Source organism: Topomyia yanbarensis, chromosome 2 (assembly GCF_030247195.1).
Source record: "Topomyia yanbarensis strain Yona2022 chromosome 2, ASM3024719v1, whole genome shotgun sequence".
Lineage (NCBI taxonomy): Eukaryota > Metazoa > Arthropoda > Insecta > Diptera > Culicidae > Topomyia > Topomyia yanbarensis.
This window is the reverse complement of record NC_080671.1, coordinates 305,602,528-305,618,580: the sequence shown is the minus strand read 5'-3', so window position 1 is coordinate 305,618,580 and position 16,053 is coordinate 305,602,528. Positions and strand designations below refer to the sequence as shown.

The 16,053-nt window shown below is 37.0% G+C and overlaps 1 protein-coding gene across 11 annotated transcripts in view; it reads right to left on the bottom strand.

Annotated features, from left to right (window-relative positions):
• The window catches only part of LOC131683477 (tight junction protein ZO-2), a 133,459-nt gene that overhangs the window by 19,933 nt on the left and 97,473 nt on the right, over nt 1-16,053 (bottom strand). For 7 of the 11 annotated variants that reach the window (XM_058965492.1, XM_058965495.1, XM_058965497.1 and 4 more), the window contains 6 exons: nt 11,784-12,014; nt 9,389-9,563; nt 8,872-9,331; nt 7,603-7,736; nt 7,401-7,539; nt 6,693-6,888 (listed from right to left, as the gene is read on the bottom strand). In XM_058965492.1, coding sequence (XP_058821475.1) covers nt 6,693-6,888; nt 7,401-7,539; nt 7,603-7,736; nt 8,872-9,331; nt 9,389-9,563; nt 11,784-12,014 — 1,335 coding nt within the window. Of the gene's footprint in view, nt 1-6,692; nt 6,889-7,128; nt 7,297-7,400; nt 7,540-7,602; nt 7,737-8,871; nt 9,332-9,388; nt 9,564-11,783; nt 12,015-16,053 lie in introns of those variants that run through there. The other 4 variants (XM_058965491.1, XM_058965494.1, XM_058965501.1 and 1 more) reach the window with 4 other exon arrangements.

Genomic DNA, 16,053 nt, shown 5'->3' with positions numbered 1-16,053 from the left:
ATTTTCCTACCTTAAAGATGAAAAATATACCAAAACAAAATCTCTGTATGACCCCAAAGGAATATTTATACTAAAGAATCAGAAAGGGTTATTGTAGGAGTCGACATATTCGATCAGTCGGTCCGAACCCTATGAGATTGAGAACTGTCATTAGATAACCGTCATATGTAGTGTAGGAGCATATAGAAATTACTACAGACACTTTATATAACAGACTAGCTGAGAGAAAAATAGTAAAACTAGCAACCATGAATTTAAACTGGCATCACGGAAGCTCCCATAAGATTTGCATGGATTCCTCTTGCACTTCCCCTCTCAAAACCATCATGCTCGTTTGGCTGCAGTTTTTGACAGTCCGTTTGGCTGCAATTTTTGACACTTCGCTAGTCTGTGTATAAAGTGTCTGTAGAAATTACCATAGTTCGAATGCGAATTAAAGAAGGTCTCTTTTAGTGAACGACCGTCATAAAGTGAAGACCTGTTTTTTATGAAATCCAAGATATCACAGTGGCGACGAGTGGGATAAGTTTTTTTTTCTTTCAAGTGAAACTTTGATTCCTCATACACTCTAATGTCTTTACAGGTATGCAATGGATAACCGAAGATGACCAACACGGTAAAAAAACTTTACCCATTTCATGTATTCAAATTGCCCATTTTCGGAAGTTATTCGAGCTGTCAAAAATGTGGGTATTTTTTTGTTTCTAACAATGAGTACTTTTCATCCATTTCACAACTACTCGATGAGGTAATGTCAATGGGTATCTTGATCTTGATAATGGGTAAAAAATCCTTAAGCATTATTTCAAGCGAGTTAACCTGCCAACTAAGGATCGTAGTGGAACCTGCAAATTATCACCCTGCATCGGAGTCCGTGGCGGAAACGGAACATTTCGGCAATGCTCAGAAAACAACGTCTGTTTAGACTACTGAGGATGTTGAAAATATGCGCCAGTTCGGCATTTTTAGAGCAGCCAAAAGATCCAGCCACCAAAAATATATCCAGTTGACGGTTTTATTTTGTTAAGGAGTTTTAGAATAGGATTTCTATCTAGATTCCTATACTTCTATAAGGAAACAATAATGTTAAATGAATGTTAATTTTTGTTTTTTTTTTTAATTCAGAAATCTATTGACAGTATTTTTCATTCTGGCGCGAATTTCATGAATGGGTATTTTTTACGCATTTTGTTGTAACAGTTCTACGAAAAATAATGGGTGAAACATACCCAGGTTGACGTACAAGGTCCGTACTCATTTATGGGTACAAAAGCTTTACCCTTTTAATGGGATATTCCACTTTTATTGAAAATGAGTAGTTTTCTACTCATTAATGGATACTTATTTTTATCAGTGAAGTCAAGATGAAGCACAGCTCTATTATGGTTTATTTTTAACCGAGTGAGCTAAAATAGGTTAAGAATTTATTATATATACACATTTTTGAAAAGATAAGTAGGTTTTTTATGCCTTTTTGAGAAGAGATGTTAATGAAATTTCACTCAAAGGGGATTTTCCCTACTTCTATAAAAAATTTAAAGGTGCCAAATACAATTTCAAGTGAAAAAGTTAGTGAAAACGGAGAAGAGTTTTAGCTGGATTGCTGCCCGGGATAAAGTTCTCGCTAGACGCCGACTATATCAATCCAGGTAATTTTTAATCGAGCAAATTCCAAGCATCCGTTTATTTTGTATGCGAAGAGCCATTTTCTTTTACGGAACTGTGGGTTTTTGTTTAGTCGATTTCTTTTGTTCGTACAGGAGTTTTTTTTAGCATAGACTAGCCATTTTGTTCCGAAGTTGAACCCAATTTTTATTCGATTTCTTTTCGATTGTTTTATCCAAACAGAGCACGGCAGGATTTTTGCCGTGACTATTTTGTTGGAATCTGGATAAAAGCATGTATGCTGATTTTTGTTTGCTGTTGTTGCTGGTGTTGCTGCGAGTTGGAAATTTTTTTGGTGTGACTGTAGGGACCGGAATTTGCTATGTGAGACTTTTGGCAGTGTTGACAGGAATCGCAATTTTCTTCAAAAAGGTACGTGATTTGTTTTTCCCAATTTTTTTCGCTTAGCTAGCATTTTTTGGTAAGGTTATTTTTTCTCTTTTGTTTTCTTATATTAAAAGGAATTATAGCTTTGTTAGCGCATTATTAGTTTTTTTATATACATTTTCTTTTATTTAATCGTGCCTTTGATTGGCTCAATTGAATCTTTTGTTCCTGGAAGAATCCCTTTTGCTCAATATGTCGAGCAAATCGAATGGGTATTTAAATGTAATAAGGTGCCAGAAGCTGACAAGAAAACTTATTTCTTGGCTTTAGGCGGAACAGAAACTTACAGCGAGTTAAAACTCCTGCATCCAGGAATAGATTTTTTTTAATTTGACCTATGAAGCCACTTTGGATTCATTAAAAAAAAACGTTTTGACAAAACTGAAAGAGACATGTTTCAAAGGTATAAATTTTACAATATTGCTCAGAGTCCTGATGATAAAGATGATTATATCCTTAAAGTCAAGCTGTGCGCTTGGGGCTTTTAAGGATACCGCGATTAGAGATAAACTTGTCATGGGTGTCTACGACAAAAATTTACAGCAAAGATTAGTCGAGGAAGAAGATTTAACTTTAGCTTTAAGGAGAACTTAAACTGAAAAATTTATCGTGAATCGTGAGGTAGCAGGGGTGCGATCAGGATTGATTAATTATGAAAACATAACCATGGGTGCTAATGTGGATACGGGTAGAAACATTTATTCGGGCTCATATCGCTCGAGAAGTCGTGAGAGGACACTAAATAGGAGTAGGAGTAACAGTCGCAGTAGGAGTCGTTCTTTTTCCAAAGGCAGGAGAAATTTCTTTTGTGATTTTTGTAAAAGAAAAGGGTATACTAAAAAGTATTGCTTTGAGGTGAAACGAAAATGAAAGCTCCAGGTAAAATTTATGGGGCCGGAACAGACAGCTAGCAGGACGGATTATTTTAAACGATTGAGGGAGGATATGCGGAGCAGTGGCTCGGAATCAGAAGACGAGAAATGCATGAAAATTGAATCGGTAAAGCAGATTAGTGAACCATGTTTAGTTGATGTATTTGTAGAAGATAGAAAGATGAAAATGGAGATAGATTGCGGATCTGCGGTCAGCGTAATTGAAGATTCCTTTTACAAACAGAATTTAAGTCACTTGCCGCTTACGCCTTTTCTCAATAACCTTGTTGTGGTAGATGGAGCTAAATTAGAGATATTGGGGAGAATTTTGTATCAGTGGGTGTGAATGGAATCAGCAAAAATAATTTGAAGTTAATTGTACTGAAAAGCAAAAGACATTCACGAAAGATTTTTCCACTTTTTGGTCGGAAATGGCTAGATGCGTTCTTCCCAGGGTGGCGAAAGACCTTTTCCTCTTCCATCAATTAATTAGCAGTTGCGGGTAAAGGGGTTGACGATGTGGTGGATTATTTAAAGAGTTTCACTTGGCGGCCGGACGTTTACAGCACACAGAGAGCAGTTACGTTTGGCGAAAGAAACGCGTCGTCCACATACTAGAATACATTTGGACCGACTATGGCCTGCCCGTCTATCAAAACACAGCATTAACGAGATGAACGAGCCACAACAGCATCATGAATTTAGAAATTGATTCTGCACGAGAAAGCTCGCAGGATGATTTTTACGGGTTCGCATCAGATTCATTCCTATTTGGTGGGTTTTCCCAACCAGGTGGAACAGAGGACTCTTTATGTACAGATCATCGGATGGAAGATCTGAACCAATTACAATCTGGAATACATCAAGAGATCCGGAGTGAAGGTGTTTCGAGGCCCGTGGGCCTCGGAGATCTACAAGAACTAAGAAAATCAACCGCTGCGAAGATTACATTTATAATTAATGTGTTCGAGATTTGTTATTGTTCTTTTGAACTTTCGAATTAATTTTTAATATTGAATTAGTAATAAGCTAGTTTGGTCATGCATAATAACTTGGCTTTCTAAATGCATAACAAAAACTAAAGGGTGAAGAGTTGTAGGAGTCGACATATTCGATCAGTCGGTCCGAACGCTCTGAGATTGAGAACTGTCATTAGATAACCGTCATATGTAGTGTAGGAGTGTATAGGGTAAGGTTGGGTAAATCCGACCTAGTAAATGGTTTTGGCTGTAAAATGTTCATTTTACATTGGATCAAGCCGTTTTATACACCAAATTAAACGATAGGGTTCTGTTCAACTTTCTATGTATAGCATTTTATTAGTTTCATGGGAAAATTTTGAGATACAAGCGTTTTACGAAAAAAAATCATTTTTGTTTTCAAAAATGGTGGGGTAAAGCCGACCACCTATGTTTTTGGTTGATTTAGTACATATATTACCCAAATTTTATGGTTTTGTAAAATGAAGAAAATGGAATTCAATGTCAATCTTGGAATGTCAAAATCACGAGCAGTAGCACGTAAAAATATTCCCATTTGCATCGGAGCTATTTCTCGACGAATATTATATACATCATGTCTTTGTGTCTTTCGTGTGTAATTATGAAGCATTGTGCTAAAAAATAATAAATAATAATAATAATAATAATAACAATATATTTCAATTTGACAAATAAACATTTTCTTAGCAAAAAAGGTGGTCGGGTTTACCCCACTATTTAGAGGTCGGATTTGCCCCACAGCGTCAGTTTTCATTACGAAGTAATCAAAAAATTATGAAAAAAGTTGGACTAAATTCATCTATGCACTTTGTAGGACTTTAATCAAAGAATTTAAATCCACTTACATTTTTTGTGCAATCACTTTAACAATCAGAAATATCTTGTAGTCAATGATGCACAAAAATCAAATCAAAAGTTGTAAAAACACACTTATTGTCGTTTGAGCCTCTCAATGTAGACTAATAAAATGCTGTCATGCCACCAAGACGATTATTTTCGATGCTCTATATGACAATATTGATATTAGTTCGCGTAGTGCTTCCGATTTTCGATAACAGAGGGGTTTACCCAACGATCGGATTTGTCCCACCTTACCGTAGAAATTACTATATAGTTCGAATGCGAATAAAAGAAGGTCTCTTTTAGTGAACGACCGTCATAAAGTGAAGACCTGTTTTTATGAAATCCCAGATATCACAGTTATGTGGCTCTATGTAGGGACTAAAGTCCTAAAAGCCTCGATTGAGTAAAAAGAAAGAAAAAATATGTCCCCATTTTTATCAGCCTAAAATTCATCAAGGGGCCAATAAAAACTGGTCTTCGTAGTCTAAAAACAAAGCAGACCCAGATCAATAGACACGAAAGTTCAGCTAATTACTTAACCTGAAAAAAGAACTAAATAAACTACTATTTTAGATGCCCGACAAAATTGTCGTCTGGTGTAGTGGGCAAAAAAATCGACAGCTGGGATGGAGAGGTTTTCGATTACTCCCCGTTACAGTCTTCCTGGCTGTCAACAAGCGTCTTCCGAACACTTATTACGTTGGAATTAGCATCATTCAGTAATTTCACCAACTTGGTGTGCGTATAGTTGGGACTTTCGCGATGCGCGAGCAAAATTCGGATCGGTTGCCCCTCTTGCTCCGATGCCATTGTCACAACTGAAGAACAAATGTCAAAATCAAACAGTAGGAATGATGCAGCACGCTTACTTCTTCAAAATTAGAGGTATGAATGTTTTTTCAACGCGCCATGATAAAAAATTGTCAAGTTGAAGTTGACCAATTTTTGATCGTAACACCCTTTAGTACAACTAATATTTTATATGACAATATTGATATTAGTTCGCGTAGTGCTTCCGATTTTGGATAACAGAGGGGTTTACCCAACGATCGGATTTGTCCCACCTTACCGTAGAAATTACTATATAGTTCGAATGCGAATAAAAGAAGGTCTCTTTTAGTGAACGACCGTCATAAAGTGAAGACCTGTTTTTATGAAATCCCAGATATCACAGTTATGTGGCTCTATGTAGGGATTAAAGTCCTAAAAGCCTCGATTGAGTAAAAAGAAAGAAAAAATATGTCCCCATTTTTATCAGCCTAAAATTCATCAAGGGGCCAATAAAAACTGGTCTTCGTAGTCTAAAAACAAAGCAGACCCAGATCAATAGACACGAAAGTTCAGCTAATTACTTAACCTGAAAAAAGAACTAAATAAACTACTATTTTAGATGCCCGACAAAATTGTCGTCTGGTGTAGTGGGCAAAAAAATCGACAGCTGGGATGGAGAGGTTTTCGATTACTCCCCGTTACAGTCTTCCTGGCTGTCAACAAGCGTCTTCCGAACACTTATTACGTTGGAATTAGCATCATTCAGTAATTTCACCAACTTGGTGTGCGTATAGTTGGGACTTTCGCGATGCGCGAGCAAAATTCGGATCGGTTGCCCCTCTTGCTCCGATGCCATTGTCACAACTGAAGAACAAATGTCAAAATCAAACAGTAGGAATGATGCAGCACGCTTACTTCTTCAAAATTAGAGGTATGAATGTTTTTTCAACGCGCCATGATAAAAAATTGTCAAGTTGAAGTTGACCAATTTTTGATCGTAACACCCTTTAGTACAACTAATATTTTTCCTTTTATATATACATTTTATATTTTAGTAACAAGTGGATCAAAACGACAAGCAAAAACAGCCATCGCTACTTTAAACAATTCTTACCACATGTGTAATAATGATTTAGTAATTTTTTGGACTTACCCCATTTTCCCATTGTCCAGAGTTCATGGGCCCACCGCTTCCACCGATGGGAGGTCTGTAATTTTTCGGTTTCGGTGGTGGCACTGGCTTGAATGGTACGCCCCCATTGCTTCCATTTGCGGGTGGCGTTCCAAGCATCGGTGGTGGCATCTTGTTGGGCTTGGAGTAATCCGCTTGTGATGCTGAGTTGTTGCGGCTGTGGCGTGAGTGTTGTGTGATTTCGTGTGAGGTATTTATTTGGGTGGAATATGAAACGAAGGGATGAAAATCATAGGGTGATTGAGACATGAATATAACAATATGAGAAATCACAGGAAACAAACAACGTGACAGAGAAAGATGTTTTCAAATTTGGAACAGGCAATGATTGAGAGTGCAATTGATGGATTGTGTTTCTCCAGAAAATTGCGAGCGGATTTAAAATCGTCATACTACATTGATAGCACCATAAAGTAAGGTTTATTAATGTTATTGGGAGGCACTTCATACAAGGGTATCATATTTAGAATAAAAAAATCTACGATTGTGACAACATAAGCTATAGTAGTGTAGGTTTGGCTGCGATTTATTACTGAAAAGATTTTCTTTGAACTGTTGTCGCATTCTGCAGCGTGAAAAAGATAGAATTGTTTTTTGTCAAGCTTTCTCGTCTCCAACTTAATAATTCGTTGTAAACTAATAAACTAGATCACATTAACCAACACTTACCTGTATTTTCCATAATCTGTCTTGGTTTCCAGAATATGCTTTCTAGGGCTATCCAGTGCCAAATTAGAAGGACGCTGTGGAATGTTCATTCCTGTTGTTCGGTCTCCCGAATTTCTGGGAGTAACTGGATCGTGCGCACCTATAAATAACATGTGGGCATTAACCTTACACTGGTTGAAACGAGTCTATGTGTCAATCATACCATTAAAATTGATTCTGTCGGAATGCACGTGACCTCCTCTGGGTGGAGTCATTAGTAAGTCGTTGGTGCCCGAATTTCGGTTATAGTCTGATACATTCGACTGGTTTGGTGTCAATCCTGTACCCGTGCGACCGCTGCAAAATGATAAATATTCTATTGTAACTATGGTTACGAAGGGGGCAGGGGCGGCGCCACAGATCTACACCAAAGTTATTACTCCATATTTTATAACATATATTAACTATTGCTTAAGAAATCAATTCCGATCACTTTTATTTAAAAAAAAACTTCACATATCTAAAAACGATTTTCCCAGTGTTTTTGGGATCACTAACAAAATAGTTTATTTTTGAGTAATGAATTTCAAAAATCAACGGATCTCGAAGTTGATGAATCGGCCAAAATTTATAGGAAAGCCCAAAGGTTCAACAGAAACATCCGCAAAAAGCGCCCATCTTTGAAAACGAAAAAAACAGTTATTTTCGTATCCCTTTAAACAATTTTCATGAAAATTAATCAATATGTTTGAAGTTTTCTCAGTGGACCTTAATTAGATGCGAGAGAAAAGGTTTTAGTTTGTACACTAGTACAATACTTATTTCCCGTAAATATCGTCGAAAGTACTTTTAACTCTTCAATCCCAAAATGTTCTTAGGCTAAAAGTTTTAGCGGAGATACAAAAGTGTACAAGCATTCGAAAATATGTTCTTGAAGATGTCGGTTAAACTTATTTTCAAGACAAACTTTTGCTTTAAATTTGTAATGTGCTCTATGCAAAAATATTATTTTACCAGACTTGTCTTGGAGGATTTACAAGAATTTGTAACTAGTTTTACCGCGAATTAATCCAAAATTAAAGAGAGAAAAAAAGTGGTGGTTTGATAAGTATCTGGCCCAAGTGTGACAAAAAATATTTTAGGGGATGGGCGTAGCGTAGTTGGCAAATCGATTGCCTTGTACGCAGCGCACCTGGGTTCGAATCCGCCCCGCACATAGTGTTAAAGAAATTTCATTAGATTTTTCTAACCCGAAGAGGCGATAAACCTCTATAATCGAAATAAAAAAAATATTTTCACTATCGCAAATCAGATGGCACAAATAGATAGTGATTTTTTGTTACTCTGTTTATCATCATATAACTTTCCTTTGAACCTAATGAAGTTACATTTCAATATTCTCTTAAACAGAACTTGAATTCACACATCCATATAAAAACTCTAAAACGCCCTCTCAATGCGCTTGGCGATTACATTGCAAAATCAAACTTACTTCGGCACCGATTTAAGATCATCGGGCGCATTGGGTCCTAACCTCATATTCTGCGCCGTGAGTTGAGATGTATTGTATGAATCGTAACTTGAAACACTATCGTAAGATCCGTTAGCTTTGCTCGGTGTATTTGGATTGCCCGACGCCGCCGGTGGTTGACTGGATCGGGTTCGATCAAGTGAAGAGTTTTGTGTTCGCTCCAGTGAATTCAATCCATTACTAGGGGCTCCCCGCTTGTCAGGCGTCGTGCCAAGCATCTGGCTTCGAGTAGCGTAATCATCTCCTGCTTGATCCAAATTGTCTGTAGACGCCTTATTGCCGAACAAGCGTTCTTGCGCTGAACGACCAAGGGTTCCACCAGTGCTAGAATTTCGCGACGGCAGTGACGAACCTGGGGTGCTTGGTGCCGCTGTATTGGGTGGTTTTGATGCACGATCTATCCGAGGGGGTAAATCTGGAACTATAAAAATTGAAGTCATTTTACTAGCGTTTAACAGTGGCGGTCATTTTTTCGTACCTGGACCAAAATGGGTTGATCCCTGACTACCGTGTTGGATTGGAGGTGGAGGACGAGAAGAGCCATAAATGGCTTCCTCGGGTGGTAGTGGAGCTCCGATGTTACCTTTTGATGAGAAACCATACTTGTTCTCCACGGTCATGCGGCGAGAATGGGCCGAGTGCTCGTAGGGGTTCTTGATTTACATAAATTACAAACGTAGAACATTAATCATCGTACAGTAGTGAATTTGTCAGATTTTTCTGTCGTGCTTTGGGGTTCTGAAGTTACAACACAAAATAGCCGAAGGTGTCCGCGACCTGAGTGACTGTTCAGTTTTCGCTCGTCCACGGTTTTCCCCAAAAGACAAAATGCGCATATATTTGGAATGCGTACGGAATACTCATCCATTTCGGAAGTCAAGTTTGTCGGAATATACACTACCAGTCAAAAGTTTAAGTTCACTTTACAATGTTAATGTATTATTTACAATGTTAATGTAATATTTTATTATGGTTTTCATCATTTATTATTATTATTATTATTATTTATAATTATTTTTCGATCCATTTTTCTACGATAGACACATAAAATATGTAGTTTTTTCACTTTTCAATAATGAGATGATAATCTTCGATTTGAATTGATATTTTTTTTCAACAGTTGCGATTTTCAATATACAAATTTTTCTACTTACCTTTAATAAAGAAAAATATAAAAAAATAATTTGGAATATAATTCTGGGAGTGAGCACTTGTAGCACTAAGATGGTACACGTGTTATGTATTCGACGCATCAAAAGAATACAACCTACCATAACAAGATTGTTTGTGATCTACGCGTCACCCGAAGGCGTCAAAACCCCTCCTACACTCTGGCTAGTAGCGTGTAGCAACATGATATAGTGAAGACACATATGCTTGACAAGGCTACTGAGAAGCCCACTCAATTATGTAAAATTCAAAAAAAGCAAATGAACTTAAACTTTTGACTGGTAGTGTACATTAGTGTTAGTGCATAATTGATCGTTCGAAAAGTAAGTTGCTTGAAAGATGTGTAAACGGATTCACGTAAAACAATAGAGTTCTAATCAACTCATCTTTGCAATTAGTCTAAAGTCTAAAGTCTTCTTGTAGTACTTTTACCATTCCAAATCTCATCTTTAATTTTCACTTGCATTTTCAACGAAGAAAATGTTACAGTTTCGAAGATTGTTTAAGCATATCTTGTGGTCCTAATGAGAATACTAAAGAGTAAAGAATGGCACTTCAAGATCAAAATGACATTCCTGATACTACTGCGGCCTCAGAATAACTCATTTTAAAATTGCCCCCCAATTAATTCAAAATAATGTTTCTTTTGAAAACGGCTTAGCGGTGACTACGATTTCTCAGCAACAACTATACCGATCGATTTGAAATTTTTACCATTTATTCTTCTTGTAAGGCCTTCTTCGCGAACGCAAGAATTTTTATTTTGAGTATGTTTCAATTTTTTAGGCCAAAAAACCATCTCACTAAGTGCTCCAAAATTATCAATTTCAGAAAAATTATCACGATTTTATAACATGCAGATTTTTGTAAAACCCCTTGTTCACAAATGGCAGGAATTTATTAAAGAAAAAATAGTTTTCCCATTGTAGATGGTTTTTCTGTTGCAGATAATCCGTTCTTGTTTTATCATGGTCACCACGCATGTAGTAACAAAGTAAGGTGATCCATGGCAACAGCTATATCTCTATGATTTTGCAAAGTTTAGAGTGTATTGTTTGAACAGTAATCGTGCCACTATTCAATTTTTTTCCTGGAATGATACGAAGTCAACGAGGTCACTTTTGCACCCAGGGACATGAATAGTCGGCCGATTGTACCGAGAAAGGCGATTTAGTCGGTGGAAAAATTGGTAGGATTTTGGGGTTTGAATTATAAAACGATATGAGGGTGCTCGGACACAGGTAAGGGCAAGGTAATATAAAGTCCTGTGATTATTATTGGGATAGTTTTTATTATCCTTTCGTGGAAAGTGCGAAGCGTTATTCATGAGCGCAAGCTGGGTTGTAGATATCTCTTAAGAAATTTATTTACAGAAAACAACACATCGTTGTGTATAATTTGAATTTTGAATGCATAACTGCCCATAATCGCAAGTCAGTCACATGTTCTATGGGATTCCCTATCTATGTGGGACTGACTAGGGATTATAGGTAGATAACGTCTACTTAGTAATAACGCAAAGTTCAATAAATATTGTTGGAAGACTGCGAAACCCAAAGCACGACGAAAATTTGATATATTTAGATTATTAAACTAAATTAGTATGATATGAATAATAATGTTTTGACGTTAATATATATATCATATGAATGGCGAGGAAAACTATAATAAAAAAAACATAATAAGGGATGCTGTTAGCTTACCGTGTATGGTGGTGGCATTCCATCACCGAGTTCTCTAGCCCTATCCAAATTATCCTGATTAGTGGCAATCGAAGGATCAGAGCTTGACTTCACCAATTGCGGTAAATTGCCCAATGATAATGAGGCCGATGGTCCCGGGCTCAGTTCCAGATCCGATTCCGGACTTGAGGCGTAAGATAGTCGGGAGGTGGTCATGGGGAACAGGAAATCGTCGGAAAGGGATTCTACTGGCTGCTCACAAGCAAATACAAAAGACGCGATGAACGAATGGGTTCGATGATGCCATTTGTGATGGTGAGATGGGTGATATTGGAGTAAATAGGAGGTACGCACGAGTATGAAGGAAAATGTTTGAATTATGACGTCGTTGTTGTATGAGGTGTGTAGTTTTTGTTTCATTGTTATTAGTGTTGTATTTGTTTTTTGGAAGCGAGGACGAATATATGAAAATAAAACAGAGAAAAATCACACTGTTAGACTTTTTGGACAAAAATCGTTTGGATAAAACAGTATTACTCTTTTATTAGATCAATAATTAGTATGATTAGTTCATGCAGTACACGCACAGATGTTAGTTTTCATCAAACAGTTCACAAACAAAAGCAAATATTGATCGTTACTTCAGCTGATGGGGAATCAATTGTCAATATACAACACAGATTGCTTCTCGTGTAGATTGCCGTTAGATTTTCTGCTATGAACTGTATGGGTATTAGGTATGTTAATGCGATTTGTATCAGTTATTCTGCAGTTATGCATCTGATCAGTTCCTCCATTCACCATTGTTGTATGATTTGTATGGTTTATACTGGTGGACTCGTGCTCATTTGCGTCTATTTGAGATTGACTGCTGTAGTAGGGTGTAGCATGCTCAATGCGAACGCTGTTATCAATATCGGAAAGATGGTCGATACTTGGCGTCGATGTTTTGGCAAATGGTGTGTAAAGACTAAGCGATGATTGGTGTCGCGTTGGAATCATGAGCTTTGGCATTGAGGTTGAGTGATTAATTTGATTATGTATGGGAACAAGGTTGTAATTATTATTAGTACTTTTGTTCGAGCTACCACGAGGGTTTTGGAAAGGTAGCGATTCGTTCGTTAGCTGATATGAATGAACGGCTGGTGCGGTTGGTACGGCAACCGAATGCATCTTGGGATGGTATTGATGGGACGATGATGACGTTGACCAACCAATTGGCATCGAATAGCGATACGGATACTTAGGATTGTTAATATATCTACGACTAGGGTGTGTTGGATAATTGCAGCACGATAGCGGACAAGGTGGTTGTAGAAAAGGAAGAAAAATGTCCGACGTGAATTCCACCCGCTGAATGTGATATGAGTCATATGAGGAAGTAAAGGAAATTATTGATCGTTCCATCACCAGTCTACATAGCACAGATTAACGTGCGTAGCTTCCAAGGTTGCAGTGATTATACAATAATGTCGATCTTTTTCGGTAAACAGAAACAATAGGTACCTAGTTTTTTTGAAGGCTTTTCTACACGATCCGGACCAATAACAAACGATACTCCTAACTTAGTACTCATTTAAGAAGAATAATGTGAAGTAAAATAGGTAATATTTGTAATTTTCATTAACCTTCTTTAAATGACCCAAAATGAACTTTCAAAATGCGACAACTTTTTAAGTTTTGCTGTTAGAAGTTTGGAATTTCTTGACTTTTCCTCTTTCATGGAGAGCAACGATTTTCAATAGCGTTCAAAGTTTTCGGACATTCCTAAAGGGCTGTACAAAAAAGTTACGAATAAGGTGTTAGCGGGTCATATTGACCCGGATTTCAAACTCAGTTTTAAGACACATTTCAGCCTAATTTGTATATATTTGTATCCAAATTGCTTGCTAGAGTTTCAATTTCTAGTTTCTGGCAAATATTACCGTTTCTAGCCAGATTAGCCAGTGGGAATCGGTGCCGAATGGGGTCATGTTTGGCATACTAGATGTATGCAGAACCGTCATCATAAATCACAGGTTTATTGACAGAATACTAATAATAAACACAAAAAAACAGAATGTATATATCTTATTTTTTACATGATACGACCGATATTGGATGTTCTGCAATACGATTTCGATGCCGATTCCGGCGGTGCAAAAGTATTTCTCATAATACTGAACAAGCGACGATGTGGTCAATCAATTAAATTGATCCCAAAGTTTGGTAATATTCTTGAAAGAGCTTATATAAAATTATATTGACACTTGATTCCAATACTAAACCTGGATTCTACGTGAAAATCATCTGCAACTGACTAATTCATGAATCTAGTTTTAGGAATTTGATGTTTTTTCAAAAACATTTGTTCACATCGCATTGGCATAAATTCGTAGCTCCGAGTGAACATTCTGAACTGCTCAATTCATTAAGTCTTAAAGGTCTTAGAATCGGATGTTTTCAGTGTTTCTTGAATTCTCATTTGAATGAGTTCCTACTTATAAGCTACACATATTTTTTGGTACACAATCACATTCCGTAAGATGTGGGTGCACGGAGAACAGTGAGTCTAGTTATGTACGGTATGCAAACTAGGCTCGATACGCGTCGATTTCTTCCTTCCAAGAAGGAATCGAAAGTTTTACTGTCATGTTAAAATCCAATTGATACAAACATTACATTAAGGCGGGGCTGGTTGATGGAACGATGACCTCGGAACATGTCTGGCTCTGTACGCGAAATGGTTCATCGGAAAATCAATTGAGCTTACACCTACCTAAATCCATGAACCAAGTTATTTGCAGGAATATATTTAAATACATGCAAACATCTTTTTTCTGTATATCACTACCAGCTAGTGGGAGATAGGATGGTTAACACACACAATGACATTCCGTAAGATCTGGATCTCTGCGATTTTTATGAAAATATTTTTGGGAAATGCATGAGCATATTGTACTTGTGACTAGGATAGGGATACTTTGGTAACGCAGTGAACTTCCGGAAAATACGGATTTGGCTCAGGAAGTTTGTGGTTTTCTCGAATTTTTTTTTCAGTATTAATATTGCAAAGAAATCGTATTCGTGACCGAAACAAATACCTTATTGGATTCGTACAAATTTCCCTGGACAGAGACTTTGATCGACGATGGGTTGATCTCCGTCTCCGGAAAAAGCTGACTCTTGACGCGAAAGCGTTCATTTCTTTCTTCGTGGCATTGAAATGTGCGGAGGCTAGCTCTTCAGCTCGTGCCTTATTGGGTATGACACCACGCTGCAGTTCTTGGTGACCATGGCCAATGCATAGGACCTGCCAATCACCCACTACTTTATTATATAGGGTGTTTTTTTCAGTATTAACATTGCAAAGAAATCGCATTCGTAATCGAAACAAATACCTTATTGGTTTCGTACAAACTTTCTAGAGGATCCTTAACGAAACTTTCAGAAGATTTTCACGTAGAATCTAGGTTCAATAGTTGAATCAAAGTATCAATATCATTTTAGATGGGATTTTATATAAGCTACTAAGCATATTACATATTCATTGGCCACCTTATCGCTTGTTCAATATTATGAGAAATACTATTATACCCCCGGAACCGGCATCGGAATCGTAATCCTGGACATCTACGATCGGTCATATCATGGACAAATTTGATGTATACATTCTCATTTTTGTTTTGTGTGTGTTTGTTATTAGTATTGTGTCAATAAACTTGTGATTTATTATGACAGTTCTGCATACATCTATATTGACCAAACATGACCCTATTCGGCATCGATCCCAACTGGCCAACCTGGTCAGAAACGGTAATTACCAGATTACCAGAAACTGAAAGTTGAAACTCTATCAAACAATTTGAGTACAAGTTCATATAGATTTGGCAAAAAATGTGTCTTAAAACTGAGTTCGAAATCCCGTTCAATGTGACCCGCTAACACCTTATTCGTTACAAAAAGTTAACACCTAAAGAAGGTTAATCATTTTCTATGCGGTTCTTTGTAAACATTTTGCATTTCGCCAGCGAGAAAATTTTTGAACAATGTTTTTTCGCAGTTATGAATTTACGCGCCACACATCCTTCGCATAGAAAACAAATTAAGTATACGATAAAACAAAAAATATATAAATTTAAGAGGTTATTTTAAAATTCATTCGCAAGTTGAAATACCAAACTATGTTTTATAAATCAAATATAACATTTCAAATACATCGATCGTACATTGACTTGATGAAATATCATAATTGACATTTTGGTAGTACTCTCCTAGAAAAAAAAATCCAAGACGCTAAAAACCTAATGCA